Source organism: Lissotriton vulgaris, chromosome 7 (assembly GCF_964263255.1).
Source record: "Lissotriton vulgaris chromosome 7, aLisVul1.2, whole genome shotgun sequence".
NCBI lineage: Eukaryota > Metazoa > Chordata > Amphibia > Caudata > Salamandridae > Lissotriton > Lissotriton vulgaris.
Genome location: NC_141695.1, coordinates 769424763 through 769446890, shown reverse-complemented (window position 1 = coordinate 769446890; position 22128 = coordinate 769424763). Strand labels below are relative to the sequence as shown.

Genomic DNA, 22128 nt, shown 5'->3' with positions numbered 1-22128 from the left:
GAGATAAACCACTTTCACTGGAAAAATTGTTATTTTGACCAAAGCCTTGCTTGCTCCTTACTAAAATCACGGAACACAACTCTCCCTCTTCTGCCCCAAAATCTCCCACCTAAATGTGTACCCATCCATCCTTAAGTCCCACAGCTTCATCTATAGTCGACCTACAGGTCTCAGCTAAAATGACTCAACCAATTCAAACTCAGTTGTATTGTCGACCTTCGAAGGATGAAAGAGTGAGTTGTAACAGCTCACAGTGGAATCTTGTCACATACAGACCTGTTTTCCTGTACTGGCTGAACCTGCGACCTGCTCACCCCCAATATACACATCAGATGTCAAGAGCAAGATCAGGCTGCCTCGATCTTAGAGGATGCAGTTCCAACTATACTCTGTTTTACACATTTACAGGGATGTTTGTGCCGTCTTTGAAAACATGTTTTGTGTGCAGAAGAGAAGCTTTCTTGGATGCCATGCTTTGGATTGTTGGTGTGATGCTTCCTTTACACTTGCAGATTAACTGATAAGGCGCATTTGCCTTTCATTCAGGCAAGCAGCTGATAACGATCTCAATTAGTGATCCCAGCTGTCTTTTTGCAGGGACAAGTAAAGCTGGGGAATCTGCGACCCCCTTCCTAGAACTCCACGACCCCCCAGAGGGTCGGGCCCCACAGTTTGAAGACGTCTGCTCTATGCTGATATTATACTCTATGTGCGGCATCCTGTTGATAACTTAGCACCACTCCTGAGGAAATGTGATTTTCAATGCGCACACCGGTGCAGCGGTCACCATTCTCTGTCCACGGGTCCGTAGACCAACAAAATGGAGATTGGCACTTAAGCTGGAATTCAAAATAACAAGTTTATTAATCACTCATGAGTCGGGCCATGTCCATACAACACCCTGAAGTGGTCCAGGAGGTAGTACATTGAATACACCGACCATGGTGCTTATATACAGAGTTTGTTGCAGAGTAAGCATGTAGATACAAAAAGAAGGTACAGACCTACATAGGAATAGCTACTGACAAACATGGGCAGATGGGAGAGAACCTAATCAGCAAAGTGGTAGGGGGAACAGAACTGTTTACAACAGCAAAAAATAGTTTACAGTTATATCTTTAACCAGGTGCATTTCAGCAGCTTCAGGCCTTTGCTCAGCACATACATTGCTTTGGCCTAGTACAGAAGGAGTTAACTAAAGCTGATGACTCGAGCAGAATAAAAGGACAAGCAACAGTGAAGACAGAAGAATTACATAGCTAACAAAATGGATGCTACAAACAAGATGGCTTCCGCTTATGCTAACGGAAATGATTTCAGATTTCCACACTCCTTCGCGAAATCACTAGGTACGGTGCACTTTTGGGCCTCTGCATCAACTGGGGGAAGTCTGAGGTCTTCAAGCTAATACCCGTACCCTGTGACAGGACAGCAGAATACCCCCTGGCATGGCGAGACGAATCTGTTAAATATCTCGGCATTAACTTACACAGCAACACAGATCGCATCCTGCAGCTTAATTAGTGCCCGGCGGTTGACAGACTGGAGTAAAACATTGAGTGCTGGCTAAAATTGCCCCTGTCAATGGCGTGACGAATTGCCATTATTGAAATGGTTGTCCTTCCCCAATTCCCGTACCTATTCCAGAATATCCCCATACCATTGCATAACAGCTTTTTCTGGACTATACGGTCACATTTGATCTGACTAGTGTGCTTTGGTAGACAGACTCGGATAAGTTGGGACACCCTGATGCTGCCATATGAACGGGGCAGGTTTGGGGTACCAAATGTCCACGTATACTACTATGTTTATACATACATGTTTTGCTTGGAATTGGTACCATGAGGACGCCAGGATACCATACCTTCGACCAGAAGCAGACCCCGCACTTCCTGCACCCCATAACACACTTTTGCCAGAGGGGGTGCTGCATGTCCCACAGGACATTCAGACACTCTCCACAACGATCTGGAGAAGGTAGCAATTGCTCAGTGTGACTGGGTCCCATCCTTTGTACTCCTCCTCATTACCATTGGTGGGAAACGGCTGGGTCCCCATCCTTCAGGAGACACCAGTGAAATGCACACTGGCACAGTTCCACCAGGTAACATTCGGAGACCTGTTCCCCAATGGTCAGGTCTTTTAGAGTACAGAAGACCCCCATTTCGGGGAAGCTACAGTGATGGACCACATTATATTGCAAAAGTTGCAGGGGCTTCTTAGGACCAGCATTCCAAGTTACCCGCTTCAGCCCCCTTAATTCCCTCTTCTGACAGGAATTAATAAAGATACAAGTGGGGACCATCTCATGTCCCGGCTATACTGGACTGCTGTGTCCCTACTCCCCAGTCGGGACGCTGGAGTACATGCTGCCTGGGAATGGGAATTGGACCACCCCATCTCAGATGCCCAGTGGAGCTGTTGCTGTATACAAATACGTCGAGTGTCTCCTAATCACAGGCACAACTTGCTGCATTTTAAGTTTCTCTGGCAAACGTACGTGACACGAGCAAACTGCAGCGCATGGATCTGTCCCACCTGCACACTTGCTCCAGATGTCATTCCACAGAGGCAGATTTTGGACATGCAATAAGATTGCTAGTTATTGCGGGGTGGTCTTTACGGAGCTCTCACGTATGATTGAAATTAAACTTGCACCCTCTCCCCTGTTGACGCTCATGGAACACACACACTATCTCCCTAAACCTAAAATATGCTTTGTTGCAATTGCGCTTCTTGCAAAAAGGGAAGTTGCTATACATTGGGGCAGAAAACTCTCACCCACATTGAAAACATGGTTACAGAGCAGACATATTGCAACACAACCAGCGACACGTATGCACTGATGCAACCACCTGCTTCTAGGCCTCTTGACATATGGCAGCCACTTCACTCATACTTGTTGACCGTACAGGACCACCCCCGCAGCAACATACACCACCTCCACTCAACCCCCCCCCCCCCCCTGCCCCCCCCCCATGCAATAGGCCGAGCGGGAGACCGTAGACATCCTCTAGGTAAACCTCAACATGATGGTGATGTAAATACACTTCCCTTTCCTCCTATTTCTCCAGGATTGTCATACTTAATGGTTATTTTGATGGCTCACGCATATAAATGGACCTGGTGTCAACACCAATCACAGTCAATGCTAAACTGTACTGTATTATATTTCAATGCTCATTGTGAAAATCAAGAAATAAAGTTTAAAAAAAAAAGTAAAGTAAGGTATAATGGGGTAGAATAAATGGGCGTAGTGTTGTACTAGCGTAGAGTGCAGTGGCATTGAGTAGAGCGGGGCAGAGTACAGTGCTGTGGAGTAGAATGGCACGGAGTGAAGTAGTGTAGCGTAGAGTGCAGAGGTGTGAAGTGGAGTGACGTAGAGTGCAGTAGAGTGGAGTAGAGCTGAGTAGTGCAGAGTAGAGTACAATGGCATAGAGTGCAATGGCAGAGTGAAGCCATGCAGAGTAAAGTGGCAGAGTGCAGGGTCATAGAGTACTGCATGGTCATAGAGTAGTGCAGAGAAGAGTGGTGCATAGTAGAGTGGCAAAGAGTACAGTGGGGCTGAGTAGAATAGAGTGGTGTACAGTGAAGTAAGAGTGTAATGGTGTAGAGTGGCAGTGCAGTGGCATAGAGTACAATTCTAAAGAATAGTGGCTCAAACTACAGTGGTGCAAAGCAGCTGGCATAGGGGAGGTGGTGTAGGGTGCATTGGTTCTGAGTAAAGGGGTGTTGAGTGCATTTGCGTAGAGTACAGTGGTTTAGAGTGCAGTGGTTTAGAGTACAGTGGTATTGCTGATGACTACAGTGGTGCAGCATAGAGTGCAGTGGTGAATAGGGGAATATAGTGGCAGAGTGCAGAGATGAATAGTGGAATAGAGGGCAGTGGCATGGAGTAGATTGTTTCAGAGTGGAGTGGTGCAGGGTAGAGTATAGTGTGCAGGCTAGAGAAACGTAGCGTAAAGTGTTAGAGTGGCGCAGCCTTGATTGCAGTGGCATACAGTGGGTTGATGTAGAGTGGAGTAGAGTGGCATATACTGCAGTGGCATGAAGTAGATTGTTTCACAGTAGTGTTAAGTGGAATGGTGCAGTGTAGAGTGGAGTGGTGCAGGTAGAAGGGAGTGGTGCAGGGTAGAGTGGAGCGGTATAGGGTAGTGGGGTAGAGTGCAGAGTTGCAGAGTGGAGTGGCGAAGAGTGCATTGTCAGAGTGCAGTGGTGCACAGTAGATTAGGGTGGCGTAGAGTGCATTTCACTAAAGTGAAGTACATAGAGTGGGGCGGAGTACAGGGCAGTGGCAGAGTAAAGTGTCTCAGAGTAGAGTGGCATACAGTTCAGTGGCAGAGAGTGCAGTGGTGTATAGTAGAGGCGTAGAGTGCATTGATGTTGAGTGCAGTGGCATAGAGAGGAGTAGAGTAAAGTGACAGATTGCAATGTTGTAGAGGCATAGAGTACAGTGGCATGGAGTATGGTGGCGTACAGTACAGAGGTGCAGAGTAGATTGCCATAGACTGCAGTGGTGTAGAGAATATTGGTGTTGAGTGCAGTGGAATAGAGTACCGCAGTGCAGAATCGAGTGGCATGGAGTGGTGTAGATTGCAGTGGCATAGAGTAGATTGGTACAGAGTAGAGCGAAGTTTGCGTAACGTGCAGTGTAGATTACAGTGGCTTATAGTGACTTGGCAGAGAGTACAGGGACGTAGAATGAAGCCATGCAGAGTAGAGTGGTGTACAGTTCTGCGGAGGAGAGAGCAGTGTTGCAGAGTAGAGTGACACAGTGAAGTGGCAGAGTGGAGCGATGCAGAGTACAGTAGAATGGTGCAGGGTAGAGTGCAGTGGCGTGATGCAGAGTAGAGTGGCGTAGAGTGCATTGGCATAAAGTAGATTGGTGCAGTGGGGTAGAGTGCAGTGGAATAGACTGCAGTAGAGTGGGGATGAATGCAGTGTTGTAGAGGGCAGTCATGCAGAGTACAGTGTCCACGTGAGGTGGGGTAGTGTGCAGTGGCGTGGAGTGGTGCAAAGTAGAGTGGTGCAGACAGCAGTACTGTAGAGTACAGTGTTGCAGAGTTGGTTGGCCTAGAGTGCATTGGTCATGAGTAAAGTGGTGTAGAGTGCATTGGAATACAGTGCAGTGGCGTAGAGTGGAGCAGAGTAGAGTGAAGTGGTGCTGAGTGCAGTGGCGCAGAGTGCAGTGGCGTAGAGTAGATCGTTTCAGTGGTGTAGAAGGGATTGGAATACAATGAATGGGTACAGAGTAGAGTGCATTGGTGTACAGTGCATTTGCATAGAGTGTAGAGTTGGGTAGCACACAGTAGAGTGGGGCGGAGTGGTATAGAGTGCAGTGGTGCATAGTAGATTAGAGTGGCATAGAGGGGATTGGCATAGAGTGCACTGGAGTACAGTGAAGTGGAACAGAGTCGAGTGAATTGGTGTACAGTGCATTTGCATAGAGTGCAGTGTTGCAGAGTAGGGTAGCAGAGTAGAGTGGCGCGAAGTGGTGTACAGTGCAGTGGCAAAGATTGCAGTGGTGCATAGTAGACTAGTATAGTGTGGAGCCGAGTGGATTGGCATGGAGTGGTGTAAAGTAGAGGAGTGGTGCAGAGAAGAGTGCAGTGACATAGTGTAGCATGGTACAGAGTAGAGTGCAGTTGTGGGTTGGGGTGCAGAGTGGAGTTGGGTAACGTGGCGTATGCATGGTATCGTAGCATACAACACATCTTCAATTGAAATGTCAGTTTTACTGACAAAAGAATACAGTGCACAAACAATGTGTAGAAATGTCATCACCCAATGTATTAATTTGATAGTCCGCACAGTTCATTTACATTTTGTGCTATAAAAAAATAGAACATCATACAGCCTTCTTCAAGCAGACCCCGAGTAGCCAGCATAATTGTCACATAAATCCTCTCACTTTGAAGTCAGAAAAATAAAAATAAACACTGAGCTCCCTGGAAGAGACAGTCTGACATTTGACCTCTGTTTTTGAATGCACAGCAAATGTGACAAGATAAAAGCAAGTGTTAAAGGCCTGTTTACAGAAAGTGAGCTGGTGGAAGAATACGGTAAACAAGGTTTGGGCAAAGGGGAGGACGAGCTTGAGCTGGCCAGCCCAAAGCAAATAAAGCCAGCAAATAGATAGCCAGAAAGTTTGAGTTACAAACCACAAAGACAATGGTAAACAATGGGCAGAATGCATTCCTAGGTCCACTTTATGAATGTCCCGAAGATGTCTTTAGCTGTGACCTAAAACTGAGACAATCAGGTGATGCAGGAATAATCGGACAACAGTGCACGTCAGAAAAATGATCACTGGGCAGAAGACACAAAATAGGACAAAGAAGGAAAACAGAGCGGAGGATGGTCCGCAACCCTGATGATGGGGCGAACAAGACACTGCCTGGGGCGGAACAATAGAGCGTGGAATCCTGGGAAGGATTTTATTTTCCCGTCCTGCTGTTGAATGATCTGGCTTCTATTATTGCCTCTATTTTTTTTGTGTGCATATTTTATATAGCGCGAACTCGACCCAAAGGTATTGGAAGCTTTACATGAGCACCGTATTTACATTACAGATTCAGGCATGGGGAGATTAAGTGATTTGCACAGAATCACAAGGATGTGGACGCGACCTTGAGGCTCGAACCCTGGTTTCCAGCACCAGCGACGGGCGTTTATGCCAACGGACCACATCTCTATTCACACTCCGCAAAATAGAATTTTGTGAACAAATTTCGACTTTCTTTTTACCCATGAGCGTTGGTTCCATTTGTATATGCTTTATTAATTTTAATTGATTAATTTTAATGAATGTTTTAAGTCATCTTGCGAACCCCCAGGGGTCCTCGGACCACAGGTTAACTGGTCTGGCCCATTAAGACACCCTCTCAGTGAATTGTGAAGGAGGCCGACCTTTGACTCTGCACCATATAATTAGTAATGCAGAGGAATAGAGGCATTCCAAAATATGTCAAGTGTCACAGTAACATTTCCCTTCAGGACAAAGTGCCAGGTGATACAGAGGAGACATCTAAACAAGATTTTGTTTAAACTGACATTTATTATAAGTGCTTGCATTTGGAACATTCAACATCAAAGTGGAGATGGAGAGAGGGCTGGAATGCCAAGTTTTGGACAGATGCTCAGGTAAACACATGAATGATAGTAATGCCGCTTAACCGGTGCTTAGAGACTCTGAATAAGATGCGAACCTGTAAGGAGAATGGACACATTTATATTAACCACTGTGACACGGGGGTCTGGGTAAGGCCTGCGGATGGACATTGTCTAGTCACAATGACCGAGGAAGGGTGTACTGTGTGTTTCGAGCCAAGAAGTATGACCTATTCCACTAGTGTTCAAACACAGAGGTAATTGCTTAGCGGGCCTTATACCTGACAGAGACCCAACCACAATAGTGTCGGTAGGACGAGTAACTGAAGCTTCAAGGTCCAGTGTGAGTGAACTGCAGCAGAAGCAGATTCTCCCAGTGATGTCACTGCTTTAAGAGTAGATGGTCCCAGAGTGATGTCTTTTCAGTAAGAGAAGATGCCACGGGTTCAAGAGCATCTCTTAACACCAGTGTCAGTCAGTCAGTCAAACAAAACTTTATTTGATTTGTTAAAACCTTAAAAGTACATTCCACCAGTGAGCAACACTGCAGTGACGCCCACTCGCACTCAGATGTCACTGCGGCACCCAGTGTGACCGTGCAGGAGTAAGAGCAGGTCTCCGTTCAATTGTTGCATCACTGTGGAAGGGCAGTTTCGTGTGTGAGCACGACATTGACGGTAGATCACATGCAAACCTTAAATGCGAGAGATGCAGACAGACCAAAGGGAACTGACTGGGCACCCGCTGCCCCAGGTCTCCCACACACTTGTCTTAGGCACCACACCTCACAGGGGACACGGTCAGATCTCACCGCCACTCAAAAGATAGCTCCTCAATGAGACAAAGACTCTTTCAGCGCTGCTGAGTACGTGGTCCAGATTCTAGGGCATCTCCCTCTGGCTCGAAGGCTCAGCAAAGGAAGTGGGGGAGGGGTGGGAAACAGGACTCAAGAGGGGAGGATAATTGGGATAAGGGGATAAGGACATTATATACCGCAGGGGAAATCTTAAATTGAAGCAGGCTGCACCCTCTCCCCAGCCCTCCGGCGAGGAACGCCCAATTAAGATGCAGACGGACCGTAAATCAAATCACAGAGACACTTAGCGTCCTTCTTTGAACATCCCGGGGCTTCACTGCTGACTACATGGCGAAATTTCAGATTTAAGGGTCAGTGGTTAACCTGACACGATACGGAAGCATCTGTGGAGTTGTAGGTCTAATCTGCAAAATGGTGTGGCTGCGTCCTAAGTGGGATGAAAATGGTGAGGTCTCTAAAATGAGAATAGCCAAAGCGATGAGTGACTAGGTATCCTTTCCAAGAGGTGTGGCCTATGTGATGAAGGGCATGGCTTAAAACATGAAAACTAAAAACCCGTGCTTCACAAAGTGCCATCGGAACAATCTTTGAATACCACGGAGTTTTGTCTTCTCGCACTGGGAAATAAAACAACGGCCTAAAACGAGCCGGAACGACTTGATTTGCCAATGATTGTTAAGCAGTATCAAATAAACAAGTAAACAGTACCCATCGGCAGCCATACCCAGAATATGTAGAACAGAAAATGTTTTAAGAATGAAAATGAGAATATGTGAATTAAACATGAATAAGGTCTGTGCAAAGAGTATTATCTTCAGGGCGTCTCATTCACTCCTGTTCTCCCCTGTACACCCCTTTCCAAAAACCTGGCGACGACCCCGTTCATAGAATGCACTACACGGCAGTCATATGATGCATGCAGATAAAGCTAGAGAAATACGGCATCTAGAAAAGCATGGGGGTTCAAGATGAAGTAAAACACGAGAAAAGAAAGCAGGCACTGCACCCCTGATGTGGATTCCCTTAAGGGGTTTTACGGTCATTGTTGAGAAAGTAGCTCAGTCCTGAAACTCTGGTCTAGCCTCTGTCCAGTCACAGCACCCCTTTTGGACACTCTAGCTACTTTACATGCGCAATTTACAGCTGCCAAAAATGCACACACGAAAGAAAGAATCGCCCTGTTATACTTGCCTTTCACAGAGATCAGCCTTCGCATCCTTCAGACTCTAGCAAGGTCTATCACTTTGAAAGATAGGGACAGGTCCAACCCCAAACAAAAACCAGTGTCAAACACACGGAACGTGCACTTACCACAGCTACTGAGGTATCTGCCGCCAGCGATGCCCAGCTCAGAATCAGGGCGAACAGACCGAAGCACAGCATTCTGGGAAAAGACAAAGTGGGGATTAACAGGGCAGGCCGTATCATGAACACCATCTCTCTACCATCGACAGAAATGAGTCCCACCTTCTCCCAGAAATGGAGTGTGTGTGGTATGTCTGATTAACTGAAGCCCATCCACCGATACCACTCTCACCCCAGACCAGTCTCAATAGCCCAGTAGACTTAACTGATGGTCAACACCAGGCAACTTTTAATTTCCATCAAAGTGTCTTGTTTTGGAATCACATGCTGAAATGTCAAACTGATGTTACAGTGGACATTGCGTTCTCTGCCCCTCATCCACACACCCCACACTGCTTAGTGCTACAAAGCAGTCTGCCTCTAACTTACAAAGTGGCCATTTAACATTTTTTTTTGGTTTAACACAGCACAAACTCGACTCAGTGGTACTGGAGAAGCTTACAGTAGCCCCAGTTTTGGCCCCCAAGGTCACATTCATTTATTTTCCTTTTAGACACAGGGAGGATGTTGAACCAACGCTGAGACTCGAACCTGGTTCCCCGTGGCAATTGCTCTGTGCATTCTGCAGAGAGGTCAAGGACTGAATGGCCAGGCATTCAGAAAACCTTTTTGACTCATTGACAAGCCAAGCGAGAAAATCACCCTGCCTTCATCCTCAACTCAGGATCTCAATCGTGGCCCATTATAAAAACCTCGACGCAACTGAATTTTAATTATGCACTATACAAGAGTAATATGCTACACAAAAATAAAATACAGAAACACAACATCTTGGAGATTTAGGGAATGCACGAGTAAGTAAAACATGTGAACTGTATGCCTCAACTAAATCGCTGATGTGGATTAGTTTATCGTTTGCAATGTTCATTATTCAAAAACAGTGGCAGCTGGTGACATTTGAAAGTGGTTGTGCGTAAAAGTTGGGCATGACTTATGTAGTGACCCGGACCTGGCTTACCTGATCCCAAGGGAGACTTTATCATCATGGACCATTGACATGCTCAGGGTGCATCAGCTGATTAGAAATTCACATAACGTTTGGACTCTTCTGCCAGCCTCAGATAAAAAGATTGAAATACCTGGATAAAATTCCTGTGTGCCAACTATGTACCGTTTCTCTATGTATTACAGCAGCTCTTACCAGATATGATGTAGTTTAACCCTTAGAAATGTCAAGTTGAAGAAGTAGATTTTCTGAGAGATTCACTTTAAATTTTAGCAAAATGTAAGAAGCAGAATGTACTTCACGACAAACAGCCAGTTGTGCTGATAGCTTTATTGGGTGGGTATAAATAACATATCCATTTTATCCAGTAAGAATGTTGCTTAATCTTTGAATATGAAAGCAATATATTTTGTTTGCAGTTTTATATAGCGCAAACTCAACCTGAAGGTATCACAGCACTTTACTTGAGCACTAGTTACAACGTAAAAACCCAAACCCAGTCTGCAGAGTCAGGGTGAACTTCACAACTGGTACTAATCAGACATTTGCTGCTGGTTCTTGTTAGTTGGTCGGAGAGAACGCTGCCTTCGGTGGCAGGACATGGTGTGAGAAGGAGTGCGAAGAAGCGGTGATGCTGAGCATGAATAATGATGTAAAAGTGAATGAAAAATGGGAATCACTACACTACAAATGAGGATTTTCCTCTGTTTGCAAATGATATATTCCGCCTGCTTTTTGGGTATGTATTTGTTTCTGGGGTGTCTCAGGGCGTGGCTGCTATCTCCCCACTGACCCTCTCCCGTCTCGCAGGCCTCCACGCAATCCAGGAGGGTGCTCTTTCCCAGTTTCAGGGTGCAACACCCAGGCAGGTAGAGGTGAAGACAACAACCTTGAGTTCACTTTATGCTTCCACATGTGGCCTGTGGAGGGGTCACTGAACAAGGTGTAAAGGTTTTTGGTGGACTTTGGCTCCCACATGAGGTTCCCTCTCCGGTAGCGGGGCCACATGGAATCCACCTCAGGGAGGTGATCGAAACATCTCAGGTATGGCCGGGGATTAGCACCCAGTGTACGACCTCCAGTGGGAAGGCATCAGTGCATAGTACCCTTCGTAATGGCTCATACAACCCCCACCCCCCGCAATGCTGCTCCTCAGTAGCTTCTCGAGGCAGAAGATGAACTGGAGGCAGAAGATGAACTGGAGGCAGCAGTGGTTGGGAAATAGTTTTTTTTTTTTTACGAATCACTTAACTCCTGGCTGGCCGCAGCCTCTCCTACGTCCTCTTCTTGGCGATACAGGAAGAAGGGAGCACCAGGGCTCCCGGGCTCCTTGCAGCCAATCATAATGCTGCAATGTAGCATTGTGATTGGTCTGAGCGCTGTGACACGGCACTCTGCCAGGGGCTGGAGGGGTAGGCTTGTTCTCTACGCTATCTGTAATGCTCCTGCATGGAGAACAAGGTATCGGCGCATGAGTGTTTTGGGCGGCCCGAGAGTGGCAGCCAAGCACTAATGCTCACATAGGGAGTGCACACCACTCCTCCCTCTGCTCTGAGAGCATCTCTGCCCCACAAAGATGCCGCAAGTGGGAAAACTAAAACGGTAATAACTTTGGGATATTATCATTTTATTTTTCCTTTTTTTACACTGCAAAAGCAGTGGGGCAACGCTCCTCCGCCTTAAAGGAGGAGCCGCCACTGACTGGATAGTCCTATAGCAGGAGTTGGGGTGTGTATTTAGGGGTGAAGGATCCTAAGGCTTTCCGTCCCAGACAAGTGCACAGCTACTTCCTTCAGGAGCTACAGGTTCGGAGTGTGCGCACCGATGAGCAGCTCATTAAAGTTACACGAGACCCTTCCTTCGAGCTTCGGTTACAAAGTGGATTTCTGAAGCAGTTTCTTAAGAGCAGTTGTTGGTATAGAATGACAGCAAAAACAATTCAGACAGACGGAATAAAAACGAAAGAGTACTTACCTGCTGGTGCCGCTTCGGTGCTCTTCTTCTCCTGTCCTGAGTCCCAACTCCAGGCAGTCCATGGGGGTGGACGGCACAGGCTCCCAGACTCCCCAAGGGCAATCCAGATGCTGCTCTTATGCTGGTAATGCTATTACCCAGCATGACAGGAGCACAGACATTGGTATGAGTAGGTCAGTTTTGCACTTACAAAGGGACTGGGATCCTGTGCCTGTTCTCAAACTGGCTGTGCAACACAGTTCAGGATGGAGAGATCTAACTGCGCATGTCTGTTTGGAAGTTATAGACAGCCGGCCAAACCAGCATGCGCACTTCTGCAGTAGCGGCTGTTCGCCAGGATGGCCCCGCCTCTCCCTAACTGGCCAAGATGCTCATGGCTGGCAGCCTGCAATGCAATACTCCAAATAAAATGATAATACAGTGGTGTTTTTACCATTTTATTTTTCGTGCTTGAATTTACTGCCTTTCAGCAGTGGGGTGACACTCCTCCACTCTAACGAACGAGCCGTCGCTGTTCAAAAATCAATCTGTGCTTTTGTCATTGAAGTGAAGGACATAACTGTAGTGTTCATTTTTAATTTATACCAGGTCTGAGTCCGGCCCACTTACAGGCCTGGGCATTACACCACCCTGTGCATGAAGGTTTAAATATAACCAGTGCTTCAGTTAAGCGGTTGACGTTTTAAACAAGAAATGTAAAAGTACCCGCAGAAATAGGAGAGTTGGAATATGCCATAGATTGCAGAGTGGTTAAAATATCACTTTCGGCCCAACAGCGTCAGCATTATTATTCATTAAATGGTGCAATGGTGGATACACATTTCCCCGTTTTTTAGGTCTCGGCATCGAGACCTATTGTCATGGAGTTCGCTCTGAAGGGAGCTAGAGCTGTGAACGCGCCGATCAGGGTCTGTGAACGCGCACACACACAGGCAGGCAGGCATGCGCCGTGCACACACAGACACACACAGAAACAGACACACGCACACACGCACACACACACCCCCTCCCTCTCTGCCCACTCCCTCTCTGCCGCCCGCCCTCTACCCCCACTCACCGGGCTCTTTCCCTCCGCAGTGGGTCAGTCATGGCAGCAGGCAGACTCGGTGTCTTCTCCGGCGATCCTTCAGCTGATGTGCACGCCCACGCTGCGTCACGTGCGCGCCCACCACGCTGTTTTCACGCCCGTTGATCCTCAGCTTGTAATATACTTTGGCTATGGACAATTAGACCACCGTTTTGCTCCGTCAATCATGTTTTCTTGGGCTGCGGTGTCTACAAGGCAAGGGGGCAGTGCACTGCACATGGATTTATCCTCGTCACGCCAATCGGTATTGTTTAATTTTATTTCTTTCGATCAGCATGTTTTTTTGTAATCTCTGGGAGAGCCGACGCTGGGACTTGAACCCCATTCCACAGTGTCAAAGTCTGGACATGGAGTGAAAGAACGTGGCTGTGCAAGCTACCACCGGACCCACTATACTCAGTTACCATGAGGTGGCGGTATCTGCCACTCACTTTCCTCACTGCACCTTTGTGTTAGCCACGATGATCATAATCATTTCTATCCACTTCCATAATAGGCTTGTATTTTCAAAGATATCCTCTAATACTGAAAAGAAATTAGGGCAATAAATATCTATACAGCAGAGTACATAAACACAAAATGTCATGACATTTTGCTTACAGTTGCAGGTCCGCTGTAGTCAAGGAGATTGTCTTCTGAGAAGTGTTTACATCCTCAAAATGACTTTCCAGTGTAGAGGACCATTGGTGCACCTGCTTATCTGGCAATATGCATAAGGATTACTACCTATCTCACTAATATTTTATCTTCGTAAATAGTTTGTTCACAGTACATTGTAAATTGTTTTCACATCAAGGGAGCTCTAAAAATTGAATTCTGTTCATCGCTTCTAAATGAGGCGCTTTTTGGCATTCTTCGACAATGCTTTCAAACTAATTTCTGCTACTGCGGTAGATGGATGGCACTCCGGAGAATATTGTGTTGATCGGTATAGCTCTATAAGCCGTGCGTGCCCCTGGTGACCCTCCCGCCCGACCCCAGGTCTGCCCAGTAGAACGGCGCTCACTTCATCCCTCTGTGAGGCAGAAGGTGAGTGTGAGTGCAGAGTGCGCAGAGTGTGAAGTAGTGAGTGCAGAGTGAGTGTGCAGAGTGCAGAGTAGTGAGTGCAGAGTAGTGAGTGTGCAGAGTAGTGAGTGCAGAGTAGTGAGTGCAGAATGCAGAGTAGTGAGTGCAGAATGCAGAGTAGTGAGTGCAGAGTAGTGAGTGCAGAGTAGTGAGTGCAGAATGCAGAGTAGTGAGTGCAGAGAGTGCAGAGAGTGCAGAGTAGTGAGTGCATAGTAGTAAGTGCAGAGTAGTGAGTGTGCAGAGTAGTGAGTGTGCAGAGTAGTGAGTGCAGAGTAGTGAGTGCAGAGTAGTGAGTGCAGAGTAGTGAGTGTGCAGAGTAGTGAGTGTGCAGAGTAGTGAGTGTGCAGAGTAGTGTGTGCAGAGTAGTGAGTGTGCAGAGCAGTGAGTGTGCAGACTAGTGAGTGTGCAGACTAGTGAGTGTGCAGACTAGTGAGTGAGCAGACTAGTGAGTGCAGAGTTGTGAGTGTGTAGAGTAGTGAGTGCAGAGTAGTGAGTGCAGAGTAGAGAGTGCAGAGTAGTGAGTGCAGAGTAGAGAGTGTGTAGAGTAGTAAGTGCAGAGTAGTGAGTGCAGAGAGTAGTGAGTGCAGAGAGTAGTGAGTGCAGAGAGTAGTGAGTGCAGAGAGTAGTGAGTGCAGAGAGTAGTGAGTGCAGAGAGTAGTGAGTGCAGAGTAGTGAGTGCAGAGTAGTGAGTGCAGAGAGTAGTGAGTGCAGAGAGTAGTGAGTGCAGAGAGTAGTGAGTGCAGAGAGTAGTGAGTAGAGAGTAATGAGTGCAGAGTAGTGAGTGCAGAGTAGTGAGTGCAGAGTAGTGAGTGCAGAGTAGTGAGTGCAGAGTAGTGAGTGCAGAGAGTGCAGAGTAGTGAGTGCAGAGTAGTGAGTGCAGAGTGCAGAGTAGTGAGTGCAGAGTAGTGAGTGCAGAGTGCAGAGAAGTGAGTGCAGAGTAGTGAGTGCAGAGTGCAGAGTAGTGAGGAGTGCAGAGTAGTGAGTGCAGAGTGCAGAGTAGTGAGGAGTGCAGAGTAGTGAGGAGTGCAGAGTAGACAGGAGTGCAGAGTAGACAGGAGTGCAGAGTAGTGAGTGCAGAGAGTGCAGAGTAGTGAGTGCAGAGTAGTGAGTGCAGAGTAGTGAGTGCAGAGTAGTGAGTGCAGAGTAGTGAGTGCAGAGTAGTGAGTGCAGAGAGTAGTGAGTGCAGAGAGTAGTGAGTGCAGAGTGCAGAGTAGTGAGTGCAGAGTAGTGAGTAGTGAGTGCAGAGTAGTGAGTAGTGAGTGCAGAGTAGTGAGTAGTGAGTGCAGAGTAGTGAGTAGTGAGTGCAGAGTTGTGAGTGCAGAGTTGTGAGTGCAGAGTTGTGAGTGCAGAGTTGTGAGTGCAGAGTTGTGAGTGCAGAGTTGTGAGTGCAGAGTAGTGAGTGCAGAGAGTGCAGAGTAGTGAGTGCATGGTGCAGAGTAGTGAGTGCAGAGTGCAGAGTAGTGAGTGCAGAGTGCAGAGTAGTGAGTGCAGAGTGCAGAGTAGTGAGTGCAGAGTAGTGAGTAGTGAGTGCAGAGTAGTGAGTAGTGAGTGCAGAGTTGTGAGTGCAGAGTTGTGAGTGCAGAGTTGTGAGTGCAGAGTAGTGGGTGCAGAGTAGTGAGTGCAGAGAGTGCAGAGTAGTGAGTGCATGGTGCAGAGTAGTGAGTGCAGAGTGCAGAGTAGTGAGTGCAGAGTAGTGAGTGCAGAGTAGTGAGTGCAGAGTAGTGAGTGCAGAGTAGTGAGTGCAGAGTAGTGAGTGCCTAGTAGTGAGTGCCTAGTAGTGAGTGCAGAGTAGTGAGTGCAGAGTAGTGAGTGCAGAGTAGTGAGTGCAGAGTAGTGAGTGCAGAGTAGTGAGTGCAGAGTAGTGAGTGCAGAGTAGTGAGTGCAGAGTAGTGAGTGCAGAGTAGTGAGTGCAGTGAGTGCAGAGTAGTGAGTGCATGGTGCAGAGTAGTGAGTGCAGAGTAGTGAGTGCAGAGTGCAGAGTAGTGAGTGCAGAGTAGTGAGTGCAGAGAAGTGAATACCTAGTAGTGAGTGCCTAGTAATGAGTGCCTAGTAATGAGTGCCTAGTAGTGAGTGCAGAGTAGTGAGTGCAGAGTAGTGAGTGCAGAGTAGTGAGTGCAGAGTAGTGAGTGCAGAGTAGTGAGTGCAGAGTAGTGAGTGCAGAGAGTGCAGAGTAGTGAGTGCAGAGTGCAGAGTAGTGAGTGCAGAGTGCAGAGTAGTGAGTGCAGAGTGCAGAGTAGTGAGTGCAGAGTGCAGAGTGCAGAGTAGTGAGTGCAGAGTGCAGAGTAGTGAGTAGTGAGTGCAGAGTAGTGAGTGCAGAGTAGTGAGTGCAGAGTAGTGAGTAGTGAGTGCAGAGTAGTGAGTAGTGAGTGCAGAGTAGTGAGTGCAGAGTAGTGAGTGCAGAGAGTGCAGAGTAGTGAGTGCAGAGTGCAGAGTAGTGAGTGCAGAGAGTGCAGAGTAGTGAGTGCAGAGTGCAGAGTAGTGAGTGCAGAGTAGGGAGTGCAGAGTAGTGAGTGCAGAGTAGTGAGTGCAGAGTGCAGAGTAGTGAGTGCAGAGTAGTGAGTGCAGAGTAGTGAGTGCAGAGTGCTGAGTAGTGAGTGCAGAGTAGTGAGTGCAGAGAGTAGTGAGTGCAGAGAGTAGTGAGTGCAGAGTAGTGAGTGCAGTGTAGTGAATGCAGAGAGTGCAGAGTAGTGAGTGCAGGGTGCAGAGTAGTGAGTGCAGAGTGCAGGGTAGTGAGTGCAGAGTGCAGAGTAGTGAGTGCAGAGTAGTGAGTGCAGAGTAGTGAGTGCAGAGTAGTGAATGCCTAGTAGTGAGTGCCTAGTAGTGAGTGCCTAGTAGTGAGTGCAGAGTAGTGAGTGCAGAGTAGTGAGTGCAGAATAGTGAGTGCAGAGTAGTGAGTGCAGAGTAGTGAGTGCAAAGTAGTGAGTGCAGAGTAGTGAGTGCAGAGTAGTGAGTGCAGAGAGTGCAGAGTAGTGAGTGCAGAGTGCAGAGTAGTGAGTGCAGAGTGCAGAGAAGTGAGTGCAGAGTAGTGAGTGCAGAGTAGTGAGTGCAGAGTGCAGAGTAGTGAGTGCAGAGTGCAGAGTAGTGAGTGCAGAGTGCAGAGTAGTGAGTGCAGAGTGCAGAGTAGTGAGTGCAGAGTGCAGAGTAGTGAGTGCAGAGTAGTGAGTGCAGAGTAGTGAGTGCAGAGTAGTGAGTGCAGAGTAGTGAGTGCAGAGTAGTGAGTGCAGAGTAGTGAGTGCAGAGTAGTGAGTGCAGAGTAGTGAGTGCAGAGTAGTGAGTGCAGAGTAGTGAGTGCAGAGTAGTGAGTGCAGAGAGTGCAGAGTAGTGAGTGCAGAGTGCAGAGTAGTGAGAGCAGAGTGCAGAGTAGTGAGTGCAGAGTAGTGAGTGCAGAGTAGTGAGTGCAGAGTAGTGAGTGCAGAGTAGTGAGTGCAGAGTAGTGAGTGCAGAGTAGTGAGTGCAGAGTAGTGAGTGCAGAGTAGTGAGTGCAGAGTAGTGAGTGCAAAGTTGTGAGTGCAGAGTTGTGAGTGCAGAGTAGTGAGTGCAGAGAGTGCAGAGTAGTGAGTGCAGGGTGCAGAGTAGTGAGTGCAGAGTGCAGAGTAGTGAGTGCAGAGTAGTGAGTGCAGAGTAGTGAGTGCAGAGTAGTAAGTGCTTAGTAGTGAGTGCCTAGTAGTGAGTGCAGAGTAGTGAGTGCAGAGTAGTGAGTGCAGAGTAGTGAGTGCAGAGTAGTGAGTGCAGAGTAGTGAGTGCAGAGTAGTGAGTGCAGAGTAGTGAGTGCAGAGTGCAGAGTAGTGAGTGCAGAGTAGTGAGTGCAGAGTAGTGAGTGCAGAATAGTGAGTGCAGAGTAGTGAGTGCAGAGTAGTGAGTGCAGAGTAGTGAGTGCAGCGTAGTGAGTGCAGAGTAGTGAGTGCAGAGTAGTGAGTGCAGAGTAGTGAGTGCAGAGTAGTGAGTGCAGAGTAGTGAGTGCAGAGTGCAGAGTAGTGAGTGCAGAGTAGTGAGTGCAAAGTTGTGAGTGCAGGGTTGTGAGTGCAGAGTAGTGAGTGCAGAGAGTGCAGAGTAGTGAGTGCAGGGTGCAGAGTAGTGAGTGCAGAGTGCAGAGTAGTGAGTGCAGAGTGCAGAGTAGTGAGTGCAGAGTAGTGAGTGCAGAGTAGTGAGTGCAGAGTAGTGAGTGCCTAGTAGTGAGTGCAGAGTAGTGAGTGCAGAGTAGTGAGTGCAGAGTAGTGAGTGCAGAGTAGTGAGTGCAGAGTAGTGAGTGCAGAGTAGTGAGTGCAGAGTAGTGAGTGCAGAGTAGTGAGTGCAGAGTAGTGAGTGCAAAGTAGTGAGTGCAGAGAGTGCAGAGTGCAGAGTAGTGAGTGCAGAGAGTGCAGAGTAGTGAGTGCAGAGTGCAGAGAAGTGAGTGCAGAGTAGTGAGTGCAGAGTGTAGTGAGTGCAGAGTAGTGAGTGCAAAGTAGTGAGTGCAGAGTAGTGAGTGCAAAGTAGTGAGTGCAGAGTAGTGAGTGCAGAGTGCAGAGTAGTGAGTGCAGAGTAGTGAGTGCAGAGTGCAGAGTAGTGAGTGCAGAGTGCAGAGTAGTGAGTGCAGAGTGCAGAGTAGTGAGTGCAGAGTGCAGAGTAGTGAGTGCAGAGTGCAGAGTAGTGAGTGCAGAGTAGTGAGTGCAGAGTAGTGAGTGCAGAGTAGTGAGTGCAGAGTAGTGAGTGCAGAGTAGTGAGTGCAGAGTAGTGAGTGCCTAGTAGTGAGTGCAGAGTAGTGAGTGCCTAGTAGTGAGTGCAGAGTAGTGAGTGCAGAGTAGTGAGTAGTGAGTGCAGAGTTGTGAGTGCAGAGTTGTGAGTGCAGAGTTGTGAGTGCAGAGTAGTGAGTGCAGGGTGCAAAGTAGTGAGTGCAGAGTGCAGAGTAGTGAGTGCAGAGTGCAGAGTAGTGAGTGCAGAGTAGTGAGTGCAGAGTAGTGAGTGCAGAGTAGTGAGTGCAGAGTAGTGAGTGCAGAGTAGTGAGTGCAGAGTAGTGAGTGCAGAGTAGTGAGTGCAGAGTGCAGAGTAGTGAGTGCAGAGAAGTGAGTGCAGAGTAGTGAGTGCAGAGTAGTGAGTGCAGAGTAGTGAGTGCAGAGTAGTGAGTGCAGAGTAGTGAGTGCAGAGTAGTGAGTGCAGAGTGCAGAGTAGTGAGTGCAGAGTAGTGAGTGCAGAGTGCAGAGTAGTGAGTAGTGAGTGCAGAGTAGTGAGTAGTGAGTGCAGAGTAGTGAGTAGTGAGTGCAGAGTAGTGAGTGCAGAGTAGTGAGTGCAGAGTAGTGAGTGCAGAGTAGTGAGTGCAGAGTAGTGAGTGCAGAGTAGTGAGTGCAGAGTAGTGAGTGCAGAGTAGTGAGTGCAGAGAGTGCAGAGAGTGCAGAGTAGTGAGTGCAGAGTAGTGAGTGCAGAGTAGTGAGTGCAGAATGCAGAGTAGTGAGTGCAGAATGCAGAGTTGTGAGTGCAGAGTAGTGAGTCCAGAATGCAGAGTGAGTGTGCAGAGCAGTAAGTGCAGGTGCAGAGCGGTGTGTGCTGTTGAGTGCAGAGTGTTGTGTGCTGTTGAGTGCAGAGTGCTGTATGCTGTTGAGTGCAGAGTGCTGTGTGCTGTTGAGTGCAGAGTGCTGTGTATTGGCAACGTAAATGACAATGTCATTTGTTTATGATTTAAAGAAAAAAAAGAAATGTCATGAGCAATGCCAATAGCTCTTCCTTTAATGATGCCGAGACCATTGCATTGTAAATGCTTGTAATATCTACGTGTCCTTCACTCTCTCAAGCCTTGACTGATGTGTTTAAAGATCCGAGTGGCTACTTTGCCTCTGGTTTGGCTTCAGACTTGAAAGATGGAAGGAAAATGGATTTAGTTTGGGCACTCGCTTAGTTATATGCTTGTTTTTTTGTCACACAAGTAATACTTCCCACAGCATTTTATGGAAATAAGTCTTGATTTCCATAATATGGAAAGTCTTCCACTTATTAAATCATTTAGGCCCAGATGCATCAAGGTAAAATCTGCTCGCAAGGGGGCAGATTCTCAGAATCTGCCCCTTTGCGACCGGTATTTTTGCATTTGGGATGCATCATCCCAAATGCATAATTAAAAATTTCGAATTCGCTAAATTGCGATTACTTGCATTTAAGGAATCTCAAATTGAGATTCCTTAAATGCAATGCATCAAAGTTAAAAAAAAATTGCGATTTCGCTAATAGGAGTGACAAATTACCATGAAGTTCAACTTCATGGTAATTTGCAAAAACTTTGAAAAATGCACTTTTGTGCATTTTTCAAAGTTTCATGTTGCGCACACACATGCCCTAAGGGCATGTGTGTGCGCAACACATGTGCACAGATCAATTTCAGGGGTGCAACAGGGTGTCCTTTGGACACCCCTGCACCCTTGAAATCGCATTCTCAATTTGCGATTCGCTAATTGCGATTCGCAATTTGAGAATGTCTTCCATTTCATTCCTTTGGGCCTCTAGGCCCATAGGAATGAATGGGGAGGTATTCCTTAATTGCGACTCGCAATTTGCGAGTTGCAATTAAGGAATTTTAAGAATTCGCTATTTTTTGAGCGGGTTCTTCTTGCATAGCATTTTGCTATTCCTTATTAGCGATTCCTTATTTTTCGCTAATAAGGAATCGCAAATTGGATGCTTGATGCATCTGGGGGTATATGTTAATATGACGTCCCAACATTTTACATAAAGTGCTGAATACAAGAAAAGGATATACATTTCACATAGTGTATGATGTGAACTGAATCGTTTCTTGGCGATTCGACTTTAATTTCAGGTTTTTTCCACAAGTTGTCTGGACGAGGAATGACTGATGCCTGTCGATTGACCAGATGACAACACTAAACAAATGCAAAGAGGGGCGGATGATTATCTTACGTCAAAATATTGAAACATATTTAAGCACTTAAAGGCGAAAGGTGCAGGCAACTACAGCACTTAGAGCAAAGTGATAAATCAAACCAGAGGAGAGAAAATACATATTTGACTACCAATCCATTTAACTGCGGGGAACAAGCTAAGTGTTTCCTTTAAGGCAGACGGACAGCCCCATCATGGAAAGATTCCTCAAGTGCTGCTTGAAGCATCCTTTTAGGTCCCCGAGTCTCGCTCCGTCACGGAGCAGTAGCTTCCATTTTGAGTAGAACGTGAATCTTCAGGCCTATGTTTTACAGTCGGATTTTGAGACCTTTTTCACTTTCCTGTGTCTTAAATCAAAGTAAAAAACACACGTAATGCTAATAATGTGCAACACCTATTTATGCAGTGCGATATATGGTATATTCCCAACTACCTGGCCCCCTGATTGCATTCCCATCACGTCCTGTACTATGACCAGCACTGGAATTCACAAGCCTGTTATGAGTACACCTCATATTAGAGTGGTTCTTGTTGCAAAAAAAAATGTTTCCTGTAAAATACTCTCTTGCCCTTCAGACCTATGTACGTGATATATCAATCAAAAACCTCACTCTGGGTCTCGTTGAAGGTCAACAAGCTTTGGCAAACCCAATAGGTCTGGGTTTAATGCGCTAATTAATGCACATCAGTGAGACATACTGGAGGGAGCCAGCACGAGAGAGCATAGAGGGCTACAGTAGTAGGGCAGCCCCTCTTGCAGTTGAACGCATGCACTCGAGTGGCTGCAGAAGGATACACTCTCACAGCCAATAGCAGCAGCTGAGACATGAATACTCAACTGAGCTGAGCTTAGATGAGATTGATAAAGTCTCAGGACAAAGCGTGAACGAGGCTGGA

At 47.1% G+C, this 22128-nt stretch overlaps 1 protein-coding gene across 1 annotated transcript in view; it reads right to left on the bottom strand.

Annotated features, from left to right (window-relative positions):
- TTYH2 (tweety family member 2) overlaps positions 1-22128 on the bottom strand; it is a 384443-nt gene that overhangs the window by 110881 nt on the left and 251434 nt on the right. Inside the window, exon 6 of the mRNA XM_086930996.1 lies at positions 9242-9314. Within this exon, the coding sequence (XP_086787122.1) occupies positions 9242-9314 (73 nt within the window). The remainder of the gene's footprint in view (positions 1-9241; positions 9315-22128) is intronic.